The 22,254-nt window shown below is 49.1% G+C and overlaps 1 protein-coding gene across 1 annotated transcript; it reads right to left on the bottom strand.

The window, feature by feature from the left end:
• Positions 1-5,506: 5,506 nt before the first annotated feature.
• On the bottom strand, positions 5,507-21,072 carry LOC138301660 (olfactory receptor 5V1-like). Its single transcript, XM_069242174.1, has 2 exons — positions 20,670-21,072; positions 5,507-6,453 (listed from the first exon to the last, which is right to left on the bottom strand). Exons 1-2 carry the CDS (start codon positions 21,070-21,072, stop codon positions 5,507-5,509), a joined length of 1,350 nt encoding a protein of 449 aa, XP_069098275.1.
• Between the last annotated feature and the right edge of the window lie 1,182 nt (positions 21,073-22,254).

The raw sequence follows: 22,254 nt of genomic DNA, 5'->3' as shown, positions 1-22,254 counted from the left end.
CCGGCGGATGTAATCCGCCAGGGCAGCGCTGCTTGCAGCGCTGCCCTGGGGATTATGACACCCCTACCGCAGCCTGTTTCTGGCGGTTTGCACCGCCAGGAAGAGGCTGGCAGTAAGGGGTGTCCTGGGGCCCCTGGGGGGCCCCCTAACACAGCCCCGGCCAGCTTTTCACTGTCTGCATAGCAGACAGTGAAAAGCGCGACGGGTGCAACTGCACCCGTCGCACGGCCGCAACACTGCCGGCTCCATTAGGAGCCGGCTCCTATGTTGCGGCCTCATTCCCGCTGGCCCAGCACGGCGGTTACAGCTTGGCGGGCGGCTGTAGCCGCCCGCCAATGTCGTGATGACCCCCCATGTCTTTTAAAAAGTGTTATCCCTGTCACCTTGGAGCAGACTGTTAAGAAAACAAGATACCTGTGCAAGGCACAACTGTACTAATCATTGAGAAAAACGGCTGGTGTTGGAGGAAAGTATTTTGATGGAGGGATCCACTTCCGTGGAGCTCACCCACCACAATCACCCACGTGCAATTACCCCGTCACATCCTTCACCACTCATTCAACATTCTAGCTATATTTTGTACCCCTCACTACCTCTGAGCAGAGTCCTGGTTATGTTTCTGGATTTGCACACATCCTATCCCTATGGTTGTCACGTAACTGGTTTTATATGGGCATGACCTTGTTCTGTCTATAGGAAATACCTGTGGTCATCACTGGAAGAAACAATCACAATGGACCTTTGGAATTGAAACTTGCCTCACCCTGCGCTTTGCCATGCAATAAATACATTTGCAAAAATGCATTTATTCTTAAATGACAAACATACATGGACCAGCCACACGCACGCTTGGATGGCAGTGGTACATCAACCCTAAGCCGGCAGAATAGCTAAACACAACATACTCGGTGTCTCTAAAGAGAAAACTGATTGCAATTTGATTTTTGTGCTTTACTATCCTTTGCTGATCAACCATCATGGAAGCATAATGGCCCAAAGTCATGGACGTTATGCGGCATCGTAAAGGAAGACTTCAGGCTTGAGGTTTTTGAATGTCCACTTTTAAAGAATGCTCACATTTTATTAACGAAAAACATTTTTAATGACTGGGGCATGAGAACCTGCAGGATGGACATACTAAGAGGACTTGATCCATCCAACCCCCAGATTAACTGTAAATTGATGATATTATTGGTTTTATATGAAAAAGTATTTAAATGAAATATTCTATCACTGGAAACCACCTCTACTTGGGGTACTTAAACCAAATATATTTTCCTGCTTAGATCATCAGTAGGTTCCCCAGCACCACAGCACTTTATAGACAATCATTCCTCCTAATGGGCTAGATGTTATCAACCCTGTATCTAATTCTTAGTTTAACAGGAAATTAACAAAATTGATCACTATTTTACAGAATAACACTATAATTTCAAATGAGTGCTGGTGACCTCATTGTAGTGACCTAAGTGTATAATATAACTGTTTGATGACTTACTGATTTACCATCATCTGCGTTACCATACAGTAATTACCATGAAACTTGATAGATTAAGTTTCAGCAATCACTAAGGAAGTGTTGGACAAAGTTGTGTATATCATTTTACGAAACTACTAGTAATTATGTATCTCTGTTTATCAAGATATTAAGGGCCTCATTTATGAAGCTCTAGCAGCACACTGCGTCACTGGAGTGTGGCCCAAATTTACAAAGCCACATATAGCCACCTTGCTTGACTTTTTATGGTCTTGGAAATATGGACCCCTTTCACTCATAACAGTACATGAAAGGGGTGTTCCATGGGTGTTGCTGTGGATGTTCCCATGCAACATCCATGGAATCCGACGGGGTATGTTGCATTACCAGATTTGCAAGTCTGGAAATGTGTCACATTCCTACGCCACCTCGGGGGTGGCGTTAAAGTGGCACAATGGGGAGAAATAATAATATTTCTCCCTTTGTTTTCCTCTTTTTATGTGTGCTGCATTCTACAGCACGCACAGAAAGAGGAAAACACCATTCATGATTGTTTCTGTGCACAAAGGTATCCCTTCCTGCACATTACCAATCATCCCGGCAATGAAGGCACCCTTGCAACATGGTGTAAGAGTGTCTGCATGGGAGCTAGGCAGCAATGTGTGAACAAGGACATGAATGTGTAGTATCTTATAGATACAGTACATTCCTGCCCTTTTGTTTTGACGCCGGGCGGCGCAGCAAAAAGACTTGCAGCACTGTCCAGCGCCAAAACGTAGGAAATGAGGCCCTAAGTTTTAAGTTGCTTACATGTCAATATTGTGATGGTTTTTATTAACTCAAAGCAATAAAGCTTGATATGATTTTTCTACTATACGTTATAGGGCCATGTGCAAGCAGGATTTTAATGTCCCAGCCAGTAGAACAATTATCAGTACATACTTTAACAAGGTAAGGTAAGAAGAAAACACATTAAATGTGTTCCCCAGCTGCCCTCTGACCCCTGATTGAAAATTGAAATAGACTAAGACAGAAATGCCATAATAAAATGATGCAGCTGATTTCATATAAAGTTTTCCTTTAGAATCATGTTCAGGCCTTTGCAAAATGTTAAAATGTGAACCGATGGCCACATTTTTCTCTTGGAAAGGTATTAACCTTACCTCTGCCACGATAGGTTCTGTACCCATCTCAGACAAGCAGTACTCTGTGCAGGGACTTTCTACGGGGGAGGCCCACCTTTTCTTGTGAGGGACCTTGCAGGCTCAAAGAAAAAGAAAAGTTGTTATTTTGTTTCTCTTCACTTCCAAGTCAGCAGTGTCAGCTCAGAGTAGCTCAGAGCTGGTCGCACTCTGCAGCTGCTTTACCAGAGACATACAACCGTCCTAGACAGACAAGCTGAGGGGGGGCCCTTCATATATAGAAGACTAAGAGCCTTCCCACACCACAGGGCCTGTGGGAGTGTCCGATACACCCCTGAGTAAGATCCATTTCTGCGGCGTAATGTGTAGGAAATGCTCGCATGTTTTAGCTCACAGCCAATGCCAATTGCCTCCTCCTCTACAGTCTCAAATTCTAAGCAAACATTCTAGACATAGCACGGAGGTCTAAAGGAATTTGGCCTCACTCCTGCACACAGATTCTTCTTGTTGCCTCGCCATTTATTAAGTTCTGGTGTGGAACGCTGCTAGCGTTATACCATCAGGGTTGGGAGGATGTTTCCCTGCCGGTAGTGGAGGAGGGAAAGGCATCACTTCACATGAGTGTGTGCGAGCCACAAGGGCACGATATGTATCTGCTTATCGGACTTTCAAAGGATTGTAGCATTGTTTATGATGGCATGCTGCATCAGGTGCATGTAAATAACCTTTAAGAGCATGGCACCCAGCCCATCTCAGTATGCATAATTATTACCCAGGTGAAAGTAGCACTAAATTTTTTTTAGATCTTGACGGAGCCACCATTATTGTTTCTACTGGTTAAGTCTCTTTAGCACATGTAACCACCAGATTTAGAGATGATCCCACTCATCTATTGGTTAGTGTCTGATACTGATGTGGGTGATGTTCTTGAATTTCCTGAGCCATGTGTTAAACTGACATGTTGGGCTTTCTAAAGCCTTATAATCTGACAAGTTCCAGCCTGGCATAAGAAGATTTGTTGAATGTGGTGGCTCCGTAGACTAATGCAACCAGTGCAGGGATCTGTTTTTGACAGACAGGAGGTTTGAATACGGGTGGGTACACTCAGACTGGTGAGTCCACTCCGGATTTCATCTTTCCAGCATCGAAAAAATGAGTATAAGATGAATCACCCTGATTTGGGTAACAAGAAATATTTGTTAATTTAGAACTAAGATACCCTTCTGGATTTAGAAGAATTTATTGCACCTCCTTCTGCGGCTGCTTTATGCTGATCAGTTAGGAGCAGTAAAATAGGCCTCACTGTTTAACTGACAAAACCAAATAGTCGCCGTTGGTAGACCTGCGAAAGGAGAGTTGCCTTTCTCCACAACCCATTTCAGTAAACCAATAAATCCAAATGGGCATCGAGTGCACTTCAAAAGATTTGATTTAAAACATGTTAAGCATATTATTAGCAGGTTTATATATTGATGATGGTATTATTTTTAGTCCCGTGCCTATGTGAGGATTCTTTATACAAAAGCAAGTTTCATTAATCTTATTCACTTCCTCAGGTCAACAGGTTACAGTTCCCAGTTCTCTGCCTCACCTCTGTAGAGGTAGATCCATGGACACATTTACCCCTTTCTCCTGTTTCCTCAGCGGTATTGCATCGCTATTGAAGGTAATCGGGGAACTGTGTCTCGAGATTTGTCTCAGCAGAGGATACAACCATGCTATGTGGAGAATGATTTAAGTTAAAGAATAGGGTGACTCTGCCCCATCTCCCACCCATTTCTGCTTGTAAGTCCTCAATCACATCTCTCTGTGACTTATTCTCTCAGTCAGCACTTTCTCAGTATTTCACTTACTAAAACACCTCATCCTTTGAGGTACTTATTTAGATACTCACTAATACACGAGCATACCCATTCTTTCCCTCACTCGATCAAGTGCTAATTCCCTCAGTCAAACCATCAGTCCAACAATGACGTGCTCACTCATACGCAATCAATTATCTAATTTGCTTTCTGAGGTGATTCTATGAAAGGGTCAGAATTAGATTCAAATCACAAATTCAGATTACCATCACGACCCAACATAACCATCAACTACAACCAAGCATTAAAACCAATGGCCAGCTTACTCTCACTTTATAAATTATTTTGTAGAACCGAAGACTCAGTGTTAAGAACACAGGACGGAGGCTCTCAGCAGGACTGAGTATCATAGAAGATAACGCTATCAAACTTAAATTTGGATTGGACAAAAATACCTGCGGCTGTAACATGATGGACTTTGCTAGTGCAGTGCAGAGCCGAGCGCATATGTTATGCACCTACAGACTGGCAAATGAGTTGATGTAGCAAGATATTTCTCTGAGTAATAGTTTATTTTTAGATACTACACCTCAGAATCAATTGGCAAGGTTTGCCTCTTTTTGTCTCTGAGCTGTGCTGCCTGGAAATAAATCACGAACCCAGGGACTATCTCAGAGAGCCAGTGAGCTAAATGAATTCACTTTACACACTGCAGGCGCATAAAAAAAAGGGCCTGGCCCTGTGCTGCCACATCAAAGTCCATCATGACACAGCCGCTTTAGGTCATGGAGAACTAAAAGCTGCATCTTTAGGAACACTTGCAAAGGTCTCAGTGACTTTAAGGGTAGATGTAATGTACCATCTTAATACCGTAATGTATCAAGACTGACATCTTTAGAATCTAAGGATTTCCTATTACCATTTTACTTATACCTGTCTAAATGCTATAGTGAAACTTTGAAAAGCACAGAAAACAAGTTTTTGCTGTTTCCATAATTTCTTTCAACGTATTCAACATTTTCAGGTTTAAGCTTTTCTCATTCTTAGTGATGCACAACTTTGACCCAACAGTGCCTTTCACAATCTTATGTTCGTCTCTTTCCAAATACTTTCCTCAGTGCACACTTAATGTCTTTGTTCCGCAAACTATAGATGATAGGATTCAGCAATGGAGTCAATAGGCTGTACAGAACTGAGACCATCCTGTCCTGATCCAAGGAATAGCTGGAAGATGGACGCACATAGGTGAATAAGCTTGCCCCATAAAATAAAATAACCACTGTCAAATGTGAAGCACAGGTGGAAAAGACCTTGTGCCTACCACCACGAGAGTGCATTTTTAAGATGGCAGTCATGATATACATGTAGGAAACGAGAATAAAAATTAAGGGGCTGAGGCCCACAAACACACCTCCAACGACGAAGAGCACAATTTCATTGACCCAGGTGCTGGTGCAAGACAAATTAAGAAGTGGAGGAATATCGCAGAAGAAGTGGTTGACCCTGTTGGACCTGCAGAAGGTAAGGTGGAAAGTCAAAGCAGTGTGTATCATAGCATTTAAAGAGCCTCCCGTCCATGATATAGCACCCAGTTGGAGGCATACCCGCTGGGTCATGAAGGTAGTGTACCTCAAAGGGTTGCAAATTGCCATATACCTGTCATATGCCATTGCAGCAAGAAGGATAGCTTCGGTCCCCTCCAGGGACACAAAGAAGTATAGCTGGAAGACACAGCCAAAAAAGGTTATTGTCTTTTCCCCTATGATACCAACCATCATTTTGGGGACAGTGACAGAGATATAACATATGTCTAAGAAGGAAAGGTTGCCAAGAAAGAAGTACATAGGTGTTTGAAGTTGATGGCTGCAATTAGATGCGAGAATGATCGCCAGATTGGCCGCCACAGTAGACACATAGATCACTAGCAAGAGCAAAAACACTAAACCTTGAAGACCTTGGAGATTTGAAAACCCTATAATGAAAAATTCTGCTACTGAGGAGTTCATTTCTCCTGTCACCTGCATTGTGATCCCTGTTAATAGAGATAAAAAAAATCTTACTAAAAACATCAGATGGCAATCCAATACTAGATAATTTAGCAATCTTATAGTTCGCAAAATTAGCAGTGCCAGGGAGGAAAGGTAAGAGTGAAAGGTGAAATCAAAGCATTAAAGAAATTAAAACTGGGCCAAGAGAAAAATATAATATCGAATTAGGGAAGTGGCATGGAAAGATGTTGGACAGAGGAAAAGAAGTCGAGTGGTTACATGATTTAGTTCTGATTATTCGCGCATTAATTTTCATGGAAGGGGAGTGGAGTAATCAAAGCCTGCAGAGCAAATCTCTAGTGAATTAAAGTGCGGTTGTATGGCAGCATATCCTGCACAGAAATATTGTCTGACATGAATATTAAACACATACACAAATATTTTTTAGGTAGAAAAAAGTGTCACACTCCATTTGCAAATAAATTAATCTCCTGACTAATCACTCGTTGAAACAGTTCAAATATAAAATATAACATATAGTTCATGCTTGCTTGAGTTTCATTCACAGCATGGTAAATGGATCCTCCATTCCTATCATTCTTCCCCATTCCAGATGCCTTATTCAGGGGATTGAATAATTTATTTCCGATTGGTTCCAGCAGGATTGAGCAAGGAGTGGTAAATGGATGAGAATGAAACACTTGAGGCGTAATCAAGCAAGTGAGTAATTAAACTAAGATAAAGTGTTGCCTAAAGCAATGGGTTTGAAGCAATTCCGGAAGTGGATATGGGGTTAACCTTGTGAATCTGGACTAGGATGTCATTTTAGATCCTCCGAGCACAGCAAGAGAAAGCATGATGTCACTTCCTCTACTGCAATTCATGATTTCCATTCTGACTATTCTGCTACTAGTACCGTATGTCTTCTATCGTGGTGGAAAAAGATAATTTATTGTGAGTCTGTTTATTGCGAAAAACGTCCTAGTGCGTCACTTTTATGCTAAAGTATTGCGATATTAAATATTGAATCCACAGGAGTTTAAGTGGCTATGTTATCACAAGGTGTTCAAGGCCCACTTTGGGGTAGGTCATACTATGATGGGAGAGCACTACATTGATCTGTGGCTGAGTAGGGTATCACAACAAGAGGAGGTGTGAAGATGTGGAGTTGGCTGACTCGCAACTATTTGGAAACATAGTTAGCTTCTCAAAGTGGCCTTTACAATCAGGGCTGCACGAGGCAGTGGGTGAACTGCTGACACTTGAAGAGGTCCTCTACTTGACACTTTCACTCCGCCGAGAACAATTTACCTTGGGTGAATGTCCATCTTCATTCAATTTAGGTTTGATAATAACAGAGTAAATGGCCCTGCACACTACCCACTTTGCAAATTTCCCCTCTGGCTGAAACTTTATATGTACACAATGAGTGGACGTGAGGAGTGTCAATTACAGAAAATGTAACACAGCTAATAAAACCATGAGAAACATGTTTGTTTATTAGACCATTAGTCCATCTTCAGCATGCAATGATCTCCTATCACAAAGTGTTCTGCTGTTCATGGACAGGACATTCTCTGGCAGGAAATTGTGAATGACAGGGGCCTAGGTGGGCCAAACGTCTTCTTGGCTAAATTTGGAAACCCAGCCTTTGAAAGGGGCCATGTTTCTCGATTTTATGTAACTTTGCAGATAAAGGTTACATTTCAGCATAGGAGTAGTATAGCCCCTGCTACCCTGTAGTTCCGGGGTGCTCCAGGTTTCTCCATCCTAAAGATGCCCCTCAAGCCTTTGCACCTCTGCTAACACTGTTCAATGTCATGATTGGTAAAAGCCCTCTTCCGCAGAACACTCTGAAAACCAAAGCTGCTCTTTAGGTTACCTTAACCAGACAAGAGATTAGCACCATGGAGAAAAATAAACGTAGCAGTTTCCAAAGCCAGTGACCAAGTTTCCTATACTCAAGGCGTTGTAGAGCAAGGTACCAGGAGGGGATACAATGTGTAAAAGGAAACGTTAGGAGATAGTGTAGAAGCCAGAAGAAGCATCCATCCAGTGTCCCGTACTTACTTTAGGAATATCCGGAGTCGGTAGTCTGAAAATTGGACTGCTTGGTCACATTCCATGAGATCTGAAAGAAAAGAAAAAAAGATAAGCACTGACTCAGTTTTTTGTGAGGCACGTAATTAAACATAAGCTAGTTTATACGATACAGCTCGATAACATCACTGGCAAGTTTGGGAAAACAGAAGAAAAAATATTCTGCATGCTCAAGCACTAGTGATCTCCAGGTGCTGTGAAACTGGTGGAGACATCACAAGAAGGCCCGAGTAGAGTTAGGGCTCTGAGTATAGTCAGGGATTCTGTTTGAGACCCTGCACCAAACAAGAAGTCAAAATTAGGGAACAGAGTCATTCCTGAACCCGCAAGGTTTTGAATCAGGTGCCACGGCTGAAGCACTCGCGGAGATCTTCTTCCCACCTCGGGTTCAGAAACCAGAAGCATTCTGGTGCAACACCATAATCTATCCCACCACACTAGAGATCCACTGGTTCTTTGCACTCACTGAGGAGTGTGGTAATTAAATTTATTTAACAAGGATTAATAACATGAGAAAGATAAGCAAATTTAAACACCATGACCAATTTAACCACAAATCAAACTCCAAACTGAATAAGGTTTCAAAGCTTTATTACAACCACAAAGCTAATGTAACGTAAATGGTGTGCAAAAGTTAGTTATGAACATACATGAAAAACCATAGACTGAACAAAACGTCTAAAGAAATTAAGCCTACCTAACATCAGTACTATTAAGCACTTCAAAAGAATAACACAAACTAACAGAGCTAACATACGCACATTAAAATCAGATTTCAAAGTATATGATGGTGACATCAGAATTAATCAAAATTCAATTAATAACAAATTGTTTTCGGGGCTGAGTCATCCTGTAGGAGGCTGGCCTGGTGTGTGGTGGGTACCTATGGTACTTACACCCCATACCAGATATCCATTATTAGTGTAGTGTAGTCGGTGTCTAGAAGCTAGTCTCTCTAGAGGTAGCTGTGGATGAGCAGCCAAGGCTTATCTAGGAGACTTGCAAAGCTCATGCAATTCCACTGTAGTCACACTTAGTACTTACACACATGAAAGAAAACACTTAGGAGGTCATTCTGACCCTTGCGGTCAGTGTTAAAGTGGCGGCCAACCCGCCAACAGGCTGGCGGTCCAAAAAATGGAATTCTGACCCTGGCGGGATCCGCCAACACAGGCCGCCGCTTTAACACTCCGACCGCCACAGCGGCACAAACAAACAACGCGGCGGTCACCGCCAACAGCCAGGCGGCAGACAATGTACCGCCCACACTATCACAACTCACCAATCCGCCACCTTTTCCGGGGCGGGAGCCCCGCCGATAAAAACACAGTGGAAACAGACTACGAACGGGAAAACGCTCACCTATACACACTCCACGAGGACGGAGAACAGCATGGAGCCCAAATTAAACATCCTACCAGCTATTGTCTACCTGCTCATCTTCCACGTGTACGAACGCCGGCGCAGACGACAACGGTGAGTACTGCACCTACGACACAGGGGAGGGGGGAGGAGGAAAGCTTACGTGCACACACATATGCGACCCCCTCCCCCCCCCAACTATCTACACACCAATGCAGAGCACCAAGTCACAGTGACACCACCCAAACCCCCCGGAATAATCCAAAGACATAATTAAAGTGAGAATCAAAATTTATGTATAAAAGAGGGTCATTGAAGTCATGGTAAAATAGCAATATGAATTCAAAAAAATCAAGTAAGAACCTTGCGAAACCGATAAACATAGGCAATAAGTCCTGCACAGTCACTTAAATTTCCACTGTCCGTGGGCCAAAGTGTATCAACACATGGGCAAAGCCCACACAGGAGACCTGAGTCCGTTGGAGAGAACACTGCTGGGGCATCAGATGACAAAACTACAGGCACCTCAGGGGGATGGGAAGGGGGGGCACCTCAGCCACATGAGTCCACGACGCCAGATCCACGAAGGGTCCACCATGCCCACTGTGCCATCCTGGGGAGTGCAATGCCACAGTCTCATAGGTCTCTACAGTGGGTGGTCTGCCCACTGTGCCATCCTGGGGAGTGCAAAGCCACAGTCTCACAAGTCTCTACAGTGGGTGGTCTGCCCACTCTGCCATCCTGGGGAGTGCAAAGCCACAGTCTCACAAGTCTCCACAGTGGGTGGTCTGCCCACTCTGCCATCCTGGGGAGTGCAAAGCCACAGTCTCACAAGTCTCTACAGTGGGTGGTCTGCCCACTCTGCCATCCTGGGGAGTGCAGAGACACAGGCCATCAGGTGGATTACAGACTCCACAGGTAATGGAGGAGGCAGGGTGCCCCGAGTGCAGCGTGAACACTAGCTCGACACAGAACCAGCACTGTCAATGGGCCAGCGGTGCTTGACAGGAAGGGCCCAGCGGAGGGGTGCTTGAGACGGCGGGGCCCAGCGGAGCGGTGCTTGAGACTGCGAGGCCCAGCGGAGCGGTGCTTGACAGGAAGGGCCCAGCGGAGCGGTGCTTGACAGGAAGGGCCCAGCGGAGCGGTGCTTGAGACAGCGAGGCCCAGCGGAGTGGTGCTTGAGACGGGGGGCCCAGCGGAGCGGTGCTTGACAGGAAGGGCCCAGCGGAGCGGTGCTTGACAGAAAGGGCCCAGCGGAGCGGTGCTTGAGACGGCGAGGCCCAGCGGAGCAGTGCTTGAGACGGCGGGGCCCAGCGGAGCGGTGCTTGACAGGAAGGGCCCAGCGGAGCGGTGCTTGAGACTGCGAGGCCCAGCGGAGCGGTGCTTGACAGGAAGGGCCCAGCGGAGCGGTGCTTGACAGGAAGGGCCCAGCGGAGCGGTGCTTGAGACGGCAAGGCCCAGCGGAGCGGTGCTTCAGACGGCGGGGCCCAGCGGAGCGGTGCTTGACAGGAAGGGCCCAGCGGAGCGGTGCCTGAGACATCGAGGCCCAGCGGAGCGGTGCTTGAGACGGCGGGGCCCAGCGGAGCGGTGCTTGACAGGAAGGGCCCAGCGGAGCGGTGCTTGAGACTGCGAGGCCCAGCGGAGCGGTGCTTGACAGGAAGGGCCCAGCGGAGCGGTGCTTGACAGGAAGGGCCCAGCGGAGCGGTGCTTGAGATGGCGAGGCCCAGCGGAGCGGTGCTTGAGACGGCGGGGCCCAGCGGAGCGGTGCTTGACAGGAAGGGCCCAGCGGAGCGGTGCTTGACAGGTAGGGCCCAGCGGAGCGGAGCTTGAGACGGCGAGGCACAGCAGAGCGGTGCTTGAGACGGCGGGGCCCAGCGGAGCGGTGCGGTGCTTGACAGGAAGGGCCCAGCGGAGCGGTGTCTTTCTGCCCGGCGGGGCCCTCTTCAGCGGTGCCTTGCTGCCCGGCGGGGCCCTCTTCAGCGGTGCCTTTCTGCCCGGCGGGGCCCTCTTCAGCGTTGCCTTGCTGCACAGCGGGGCCCTCTTCAGCGGTGCCTTTCTGCCTGGCGGGGCCCTCTTCAGCGGTGCCTTGCTGCCCGGCGGGGCCCTCTTCAGCGGTGCCTTTCTGCCCGGCGCGGCCCTCTTCAGCGGTGCCTTGCTGCCCAGCGGGGCCCTCTTTAGCGGTGCCTTGCTGCACGGCGGGGCCCTCTTCAGCGGTGCCTTTCTGCCCGGCGGGGCCCTCTTCAGCGGTGCCTTGCTGCCCGGCGGGGCCCTCTTCAGCGGTGCCTTTCTGCCCGGCGGGGCCCTCTTCAGCGGTGCCTTGCTGCCCGGCGGGGCCCTCTTCAGCGGTGCCTTTCTGCCCGGCGGGGCCCTCTTCAGCGGTGCCTTGCTGCATGGCGGGGCCCTCTTCAGCGGTCCTTGTCCAGTCAATCAAGGGAGCCAGACCTGGCCAGGACTCCCTGCTTAGTCGCCCTCCGACTGTGCAGTTGCTGGACCCTTTTGTGACGGAGTCCTGGGCCCGTGGGTGTCCTCCCTCACACCCGGGATGGGGCTTGTGGGTCCCTCCTGGTCCGCGCCCCTGCTGGCTGTCTTCTCCATCCTGCTGCCCTTGCCCTCCTTCGATGAGGCTCTCTGGCCCTTGCCTCCCCTGGATGTTGTGGCAGGTGACGGCCCAGGACTTTGCTCCTTGGGGGCAGCCGTGTCAGTCTTCTCGCGGCGGCCCTTGATTTTACGGGTCCTCTTTCCAGGGGGGGGGCTGGCTGTCCCCTTGCTGCTGACTGATGTATCAGTGCTGGGAAAGGGTGGACTCCAAAACCCGTGCACAATGCTGACACTTGAAGCAGGGCTGGTGGTGGCTGAGGTGCTCTTGGGACTCTTAGCAGATGGAGGGGGTGGGTCAGGTGGGGAAAAGAGGTTAATTTTTTAGAGGTAAAGTTTTTTAGGACCAATGTAAAGGGTAGGTGTAGTGGGTATGGGAGTGGAGGAAGAGGATGTGGTTGTAGGAGAGTCAGGTGTGCTGTCTTTGGGTGCAGGTGCTTGTGACGGAGGCTGGCGTGAGGTGGATGGCTGTTGGGTGGGTGGCTGCCTGCGTTTGTGTGTCTTGGAAGAGGGGGTGACAGACACAGTGGGAGAGGACACAGGGGACGTGTAAATGGCAGTGGGGGTGGTGACTGCACGTGTGCAGACTGTACTGGAGGGTGTGCTGGTGATGGAAGTACTGGCTGATGGTGGTGTGCATGCAGGTGTGAGTGGAGACGTCACAGGGAGGGAGGAGGGAGACGAGGAGGAGGGGGACACAGGGGTGGTAGTGACTGTTGGCATGTCTGCATCTGGGTGTTGCTTGGGTGAATGCTTGTGTGATCTGTGGTGCTTATGTCTGGATGAGCTGCCCTTGGGTGTTGAGGTGTGTGCAGGCTGGTCTGATGGTGTGGATGGGATAGGCTGAGGAACAGGAGACAGAGACAGGGTGGAGGCAGTCAGAAGAGGCAGGCTGGAAACAGGGACAATGGCTGCCGTCAGTGCTGAGGCCAGAGCATTGAACGATCGTTGATGGGCAGCCTGACCCGAATGAATGCCCTCCAGGTATGCATTGCTCCGATGCACCTCCCTCTCTACCCCCTGGATGGTATTCAAAAGGGTAGACTGCCCAACAATGATGGTCTGTAGGAGGTCAATGACCTCCTCACTGAGGGCAGCAGGGGTAACAGGGGCAGGGCCTGAGGTGCCTGGGGCGAAGGAGATGCCCGCCTTCTTGGGCGAGCGGGCACAGAGCGAAGGCTGAGGGGCTGCTGGGAGGGCGGAGCTGGTGCGCTGGGTGGTGGCTGTACCTGTAGAGGCGGGGGGCCCGGATGTTGCCGCCACCGCTAGGGAGCTCCCTTCCGAGGACGTGTCGGTGTCGCTGGTGTCACCACAGGTCCCTGTTGTGGTGCTCCCCTCGCCCTCCGTATCACTGGTGACCTCGGTGTCTGTACCATGGCCCACCGGGGCCTTGTGACTTGCAGCTCCCTCGTGCTCCAATGCCAATTCTCCTCCGCCTGATGATGCTAATGCACACATGCACAAGAAGATAAAGAAAAAGGGTGGGGGGAGAAATAAAAACAGGTTGAGTGCATGCATTGACAACACCGTTGGCGGAGAGGACAGACACAGGAGCCTCATGCACTACGCCGCGCAATCGGGGTACACTACTCAGTACTTGTGACTAGGCCAACAGGTCTATGGACAACAAATGCGCACATGGGTGATGCTGGACCATGGATTGCTGTACTTGGCACCCTACAGAGGTGGGGGGCGGGGGCACAGGGCCATGCCTAAAGGAGGGGACTACACTACAGAAAGCGCTCTGGCCTAATGTCACCCACAGCCCTCCTCCCCCACCCAGACGCCTCCACTGCGTGTAAAGATAGCAGAATGTGCTGGTACTCACCCCCTTGTGTCTGCTGTGATGTCCTCACGTGCCCATCCAAATCGGGGTAGGCCACCGCCAGGATCTGGGACATCAGGGGGGTCAAGGTATGACTGGCACCCCTCCTACGTTGGGAGGCCATCCCCAGCACTGACTCGGCGGTCTTCCTGGTCCCGCGGCGGATGTCCTCCCACCTCTTTCGGCAGTGGGTGCCCCGTCTGTTGTGGACCCCCAGGTCCCGGACTTCCTTGGCGATGGCACGCCAAATGTAGACTTTCTGATGGGCGCTGACCTATTTGACATGTACAGGGTGGGAAAGAAAATTTCAACATTTTCTGCATGTTAGATGTGATTGCCCCCCCCTCCCCAACCCTGCCATGTGGCACATGCTCTCATCTGTCGTGCCTTGCACTCCTCATTCGCTCCCCACCCCACCATCTTACATCCACCATACACAACCCAGGCATAGCCCATTCAACGTGCACCCAGTGTACTTACCTGTTGGTCTGGAGGACCGTAGAGTAGCGCATACTGGGGCAGGACCCCATCCACAAGTTTCTCCAACTCTTCTGAAGTGAAGGCAGGGGCCCTTTCCCCAGTCGCAGCAGCCATTGTCTCTTCCAGACCGAGGTCACAGCAGCACTTGCAGTATAGGTCCTCTCCTGTGGATGATCAGGTCTCGAGTGATTAATCAGATAGAAAATGGTGGTCACGCCCGCGGCGGTGCGTACCGCGGCGGTGCGTACCGCGACCGCCGGCGCACATCGTCATTGGCTCCTGAGACCCATAGGGTTCAATGTTAACCAATGCTGCTTTGCGCCACGGTCTTCGACCTCCTACTGCCACGGTCTGCCACGCCAGCGCAGTGACCTCACATCCCACTGTCACACTTCACAGGTCAGGCAGCCGCCATTTCAAGGGCCCCCATATCTTAATTTCTACTGCGTCACACAGGCCTAGGCCTTGCATTGCCACTCATACAAGCCTTTCAATGCATAGCGATTCGTGTACTGTGCAAGCTGTGTGAACGAACCTGTGGGTTGCTTGACTCTGTGCTCCATGTTGTCCTTCCTAGGCACCGTCCGCTGGGACTTGCGAGGAGAAGGATGAATCCTCCCGTGTACCGACCGCTGGTGGACCTGTCGACAATGGAAGAACGACATATTATACTTCGATACCGACTTGACCGAGCCACTATACATGAACTGTGTGCCCAGCTGGAGCCTGACCTGATGTCCCCCATCCGCCAACCCACAGGGATTCCCCCTCTGGTGCAGGTTCTGTCAGTACTCCATTTTTTGGCAAGTGGGTCTTTTCAGAACACAGTGGCCATGTCATCAGGGATGTCTCAGCCTATGTTTTCTAAGGTTTTGTCCAGAGTGTTGTCTGCCCTGATGAAATACATGCGGAGATACATTGTTTTCCCTGAGGAGGGTTATTTGGCCACTGTGAAGGGTGATTTCTATGCCCTTGGACATATCCCCAACATCATTGGTGCCATTGATGGGACCCATGTGGCTTTAGTACCCCCAAAAGACAATGAGCAGGTGTACAGAAATAGAAAAAATTACCATTCGATGAATGTCCAGGTGGTCTGTTTGGCTGACCAGTACATCTCCCATCTAAATGCCAAGTTCCCGGGGTCAGTGCATGACGCGTATGTCATGCGAAATAGCAGCATCCCTTATGTGATGGAACAGCTACAGAGACACCGTGTGTGGCTAATAGGTGACCCCAACCTGCCTTGGCTATTGACCCCAGTGAGGAATCCCCGGACCAGGGCAGAGGAACGGTACAATGAGGCACATGGGCGAACTAGGAGGATTATAGAACGGACCTTCGGGGTCCTGAAGGCCAGGTTTAGGTGCCTCCATATGACTGGTGGATCCCTAATGTACTCACCAAAGAAGGTGTGCCAGATCATCGTGGCCTGCTGTATGCTTCACAACCTGGCTTTGCGACGCCAGGTGTCTTTCCTGCAGGAGGATGGTCCAGATGGTGGTGTTGTAGCAGCTGTGGAGCCTGTGGAGAGTGAAGAGGAGGAAGACGACGGGACGACACGGACAACAGGGACACAGTTATACAACAGTATTTTCAGTAGCACACAGGTAAGAATCACCCACGCCATTTTACATTTACTTCTGGCCTCCTGCATCTCTACTTTCTGTGTTTCGCCCCAGTTCCTTTTCACTGATTTTTGACTTTCCCTTCCCTTTTCAGAGCTGTATGACCCACAGCGTGACTTCTGCTTTGTTTGCCCATGGACTAATGCTTATTGACACTGGTATGTTGTCATCACAATGTAAATGAACATTATTGCACCGTTATGTGTAATACATTTGTAAAGAATACAAGCAGACTCCTGACATTTGAAGTGCAATTGGTGATTTATTTAAAGTGCTGCGTATAGGTCCATGATAGTAAAACGGTGATGGGTGGGGGTGGAGTAATGTCCATGGCAGAGTCCAGTTCTCAGTAGCACAGGTGCATTGCCCATATGCCTGTGGAAGGATGGAGCAGGGGCAGTTCAAGGTTGGACAGGGTGACAATGTGGGACAGTGGGATGACATCAGGGGGTATCTTATGCTGGCGGGGGTCTTGGCATCCTACTCTGTCTTCTTGTGTGATCTCAGGTTCCGCTTGCGGGGTGGTTGATCTTCAGCAGGAGGTGGGGTTCTGGTGGCCTGTCGTGGTGCGGGGGCCTCCTGTCCACTAGCGCCGGCGGAGGTGGTAGGCTGTTTGTCGTCCGGGCTGGTGACAGGGGCCCTTTGGGGTGCCACATGGTCCCGCAATGTGGTGACTATCTGGTTGAGGGCCAGGACGATGGTCCCCATTGCGGTACCGATGTTCCTGAGTTCGTCTCTGAACCCCATGTACCGTTCCTCCTGCTGTGCCTGGATCTCCTGGAACCTGGCCAGTACCGTCGCCATCGTCTCCTGGGAGTGGTGGTATGCTCCCATGATGGTGGTGAGGGCCTCTTGGAGAGTGGGTTCCCTGGGCCGGTCAACCCCCTCTCGCACAGCAGCCCTCCCAGTTGCCCTGTTTCCCCGGGCCTCTGTCCCCTGGACGGTGTGCCCACTACCACTGGCCCCAGGTCCCTGTTGTTGTTGGGGTGGTGGGTCAGCCTGGGTGCCCTGTAGTGGCGGACATACCGCTGATTGACGCGTCCTAGAGACAGAGGCATGGGCCCGCTGGGTGGGAGCTGTGCTGGTATTCCCAGAGGGGGTTGGGTCTCCTGTGGCCTGTGTCTGTGTGTGGGGAACCGACTGTCCAGAGGTCCCCGATGGTCCGGGCTGGTCATCAGGTTCTAGGTCGACAGAGCTGCTGTCATCACTGGGGGCCTGTTCTGGGGGCGGGATGGACAAATCTGGACCCTCCTGGCCGGTGTGTTGGCGTTCGGGCCCTGCAGGGGTAAAAGAGTATGGTTATTGCTTCTGTGTGTGCCATGGCGTGCGATTTGTGGGTGCCCTTGTCCCCCAGTGCTGGCATTCCCTTGTGGGAGGAGTTGTGAGGGTGGTTTGTGAGGGGGGATGGGTATGTGCAGTGGTCATGCTTAGGTGATGGGTGTCCATGTTTGTGGTGGCATTCAGGGATTGGGGTTGTGTTGGGTGGGTTGTGCTGGTGAGACATTGGCAGGGAGGATGTGTGCTGGGGGGTTGGGGGTGAGGGTGGGGGTGTGGGTTGGCATGCTGGTGGTTGGGGGGGGTAAGGTAGTTGAGATTAGACTTACCAGAGTCCATTCCTCCGCCTACTCCAGCGAGGCCCTCAGGATGCAGGATGTTCAAGACCTCTTGCTCCCATGCTGTGAATTCGGGTGGAGTGGGTGGGGGTCCGCCGCCAGTCTTCTCCACAGCGATGTTGTGTCTTGACACCATCGACCGCACCTTCCCCCGTAGGTCGTTCCAGCGCTTTCGGATGTCTTCCCGGTTTCTGGGATGCTGTCCCACAGCGTTGACCCTGTCGACGATCCTTTGCCATAGCTCCGCCTTCCTAGCTATTGTGGTGTGCTGTACCTGTGTGCCGAATAGCTGGGGCTCTACCCTTATTATTTCCTCCACCATGACCCTAAGTTCTTGGTCCGAGAACCTGGGGTGTCTTTGGGGTGCCATGGGGTGGTGTGGGGTGGTGTTTGTGGTGATGAGTGTGGTGTGTGTGATGGTGTGTGGTGTTTTGTGCGTGGATGTAGTGTGGGTGATGATGTTGTGTTCCTGTGTGTGTTGGGTTTTTCGATAGCTGTGCTATCTCTCTCTCTCTCTCTCTCGCCTTCTCTCCGAAATTCTAGTAGTGGGGGTTTGTGGGTGATGTGGGTGTGTGTTTTATAGTTGATTGGATGTGTGGGAGTGGTGTATGTATGTGTATCAGGTGTGTGTATTTCGAATTGTCCAATGTGGCTGTGTTTTGTAAAGGTGTGTGTATTTTGACCGCAGCGGTGTGTACCGCCAATGGAATACCGCGGTTGAAAGACCGCCGCGTGGATTCGTGGGTCGTAATGGCATGGGCGTGTTTGTGTTGGCGTGACGGTGGAGGTTTGGCCATCTCCAGTTTATCGCTGACCGCTGATGAGGCGGCCTTCCGTGGATGTCGGGTTTTTGGCGGTTTGGCAGTTGTGGGTCAGAATGCCCGTGGTGGTTTACCGCGGCCGCGGCGGTAGAATGGCGGACTTCTGACCGGCGGTAAGAGCCTTTTACCGCCGAGGTCAGAATGACCCCCTTAGTGTTGCAAAAATAAAGGTACTTTATTTTGGTGTCACAAATACCAAAAATACCATAGAAACTATACTCCCTTAGGAGTATCTGAAAGGCTTCTTCAGTTTGTGATGACCAATGAAAAGGGGTATTTTTGCAAAGCAATTTTGTAATGGGGGCCACTTTTTGAGAAAAATGATCAATAAAACGCCGATAAAAATTGGCAAACCCCAGAAAACATTGGACATCTCTAACAGATTTAGGTGTGAGCCAGTCCATGACAGCTTGGATCTTTCGGTCGGTCATTTGCATTCCCTTCGGTGTTAAAGTGACTCCCAAAAATTCCACTTCTTCTGTATGAAACTCACATTTACTAATTTTACAGTATAGATGATGTTTTCGCAAAGTTAAGAGTACTTTCCTCACGTGTTCTTCATGACATTCTTTGGCACTGGAGTAAATTAGAATGTCATCTATGTAAACAATGACAAATAAATCTAAGTATTCTCTTAAGACGTCATTGAGGAAATATTGAAATGCAGCAGGAGCGTTACAGAGATCGAAGGGCATTACTTGATATTCAAACAAGCCATAACGGGTTTTGAAAGTTGTTTTCCATTCGTCTCCCTCTCGTATGCGTACCAGATGATAAGCCCCTCGGAGATCAAGTTTAGTATAAATGATAGCATCCTTGACTTGATCCAGTAATACGGGAATTAAAGGCAAAGGGTATTTATTTTTTATGGTGATCTTGTTCAGGGCTCTATAATCAATACAAGGCCTCAAATCACCATTAGCTTTGTCAACGAAGAACAGAGGAGAGGCTGCTGGAGAACATGAGGGTCTAATTAAATTGTTTGTTAAACATTGGTCAAGATATTCTCGTAGATACTGATTTTCTTTTTCGGAAAGAGCGTAAATTCTACAATTAGGGATCACTGATCCTGGCACCAAATCAATTTGACAATCATAAGGTCGATGGGGAGGTAGTGTACCAGCTGCTTGCTCACTAAACACATCTGCAAATGTGGCATATTGAGACGGTAATGTTATTGTCTTTTCTGCTGCGGTAGCTATCTGTTGAATAAAAGGTTTAGTGGAAAGACACATTTTTAAGCAGTGAGACGATGAGAAGGTTAGAGTGTTCTTTTTCCAATCTATGTGTGGATTATGTAATCTTAGCCAAGGCATACCCAAAATAAAACCACATTGTGGGGCTTTGATAACATCAAACTGTATTTGCTCTAAATGTTGATGACCATTGGAATTGTAACATGTCATTTGAATTGGGAAAGTGTGAGAAGTGATTGGGCCTCCAGCGAGTTCACTGGCATCCACAGCCTGTACACTTTCAGGTATTACCTTCTTTTGACATGCAAGTTGTAGTCGATATGCGGTTTGAGAGTCTACAAAATTTCCAGTGGCTCCCAAATCTATTAGTGCAAAAGCTTCTTGCCATTTATCCATAATCAAAAGCTGTATTGGGATACGAAAATGTCTATTATGTTGATTCGAACAAGAATGTACAGAAGGGATTGTGAGAATACCCAAGGGATTCCCTTCTCTATCTCTTGAGTTCGCTAGTTTTCCTCAATATTTCCTACAGAAGCAACTTGACTCTTAGTGTTAACAAAAGAGTCAGCTTTGTTTTTTGGTTTCACTAAGCAATCTCTTACAAAATGTCCCTTTTTTCCACAATATAAACACAAACCTTTGCAACGTCTTTGTTCTTTCTCCTCTTTGGTTAACGGTTGACGAAGAGTTCCAATTTCCATTGGTTCACTAACCATGTCTGAGGAGGTAGAGGAAGGAGAGGGACGATATTTGTCTTGACGCCAAGTACTGCGGTCTGGTCTTTTCTTATCTCCTTTTCTTTCAGAAAGTCGATGATCAAGTTTTAAGGTTAGATTTACTAAATCTCTACATGTTTTAGGCTGAGGATCGATTTGAGCTAACACATCTTTTAGTTCTTCCTTAAGGCCTTGATAGAAAAGTGCAGGTCTTTTTTCTTCGGGCCAAGCTGTTTCAACCACCAAACGATTGAATTGTAAGAGATAAGAAATAAGGTCCTTGTTTCCTTGTCGTAGTTCCAATAATTCTTTATCAGCCGACATGGTAACTGCTAGTCAATGAAACACATTGGGGGTGATTCTAACCCTGGCGGTCGGTGTTAAAGCGGCGGCCAACCCGCCAACAGGCTGGCGGTCAAAACAATGGAATTCTGACCCTGGCGGGAACCGCCAACACAGACAGCCACTTTAACACTCCGACCGCCACGGCGGTACAAACAAACAGCGCGTCGGTCACCGGCAACAGCCAGGCGGCAGACAATGTACCGCCCACACTATCACAACTCACCAATCCGCCACCTATTCCGGGGCGGGAGCACCGCCGATAAAAACACGGCGGAAACAGACTACGAACGGGAAAACGCACACCACTACGCACTCCAGGAGGAAGGAGGACAGCATGGAACCCGAATTAAACATCCTACCTGCTCTCGTCTACCTTCTCATCTACCACGAGTACGAAGTCTGGCGCAGACGACAACGGTGAGTACTGCACCTACGACACACGGGAGGGGGGAGGAGGAAAGGTTACGGGCACACACATATGCGACCCCCCCCCCAACTATGTACACACCAATGCAGAGCAACAAGTCACAGTGACACCACCCAAACACCCCTGAAAAATGCTATGACATAATCAAATTTGGAATAAATATTTATGTACCAAAAAGCTCCTGAAAATTATCGTACAACCATGAAAGATATTTACAAGAAAACAAATGATATACACATCAGTGTATAACTGAAGTAACAAGTCCTGCACATCCTACGAATTCATCATGTCCGTGGGCCAAAGTTTTGAGAAACAAGGGCAAAGCCCACACAGGAGACCTGAGTCCTTTGGAGAGAACACTGCAGGGGCATCAGATGTAAAAACTACAGGCACCTCAGGGGGAAGGGAAGGGGGGGGCACCACAGCCACATGAGTCCACGATGCCAGATCCACGAGGAGCCACCATGCCCACTGTACCATCCTGGGGAGTGCAATGCCACAGTCTCTCAATGTCTCTACAGTGGGTGGGCTGCCCACTGTACCATCCTGGGGAGTGCAAAGCCACAGTCTCTCAATGTCTCTACAGTGGGTGGGCTGCCCTCTGTACCATCCTGGGGAGTGCAAAGCCACAGTCTCTCAATGTCTCTACAGTGGGTGGGCTGCCCACTGTACCATCCTGGGGAGTGCAAAGCCACAGTCCATCAGGTGGATGACAGTCTCCACTGGTCAAGGAG

Source organism: Pleurodeles waltl, chromosome 6, assembly GCF_031143425.1.
Source record: "Pleurodeles waltl isolate 20211129_DDA chromosome 6, aPleWal1.hap1.20221129, whole genome shotgun sequence".
In the NCBI taxonomy this organism is placed as follows: Eukaryota; Metazoa; Chordata; class Amphibia; order Caudata; family Salamandridae; genus Pleurodeles; species Pleurodeles waltl.
This window is presented reverse-complemented; position numbering and strand designations above follow the sequence as displayed.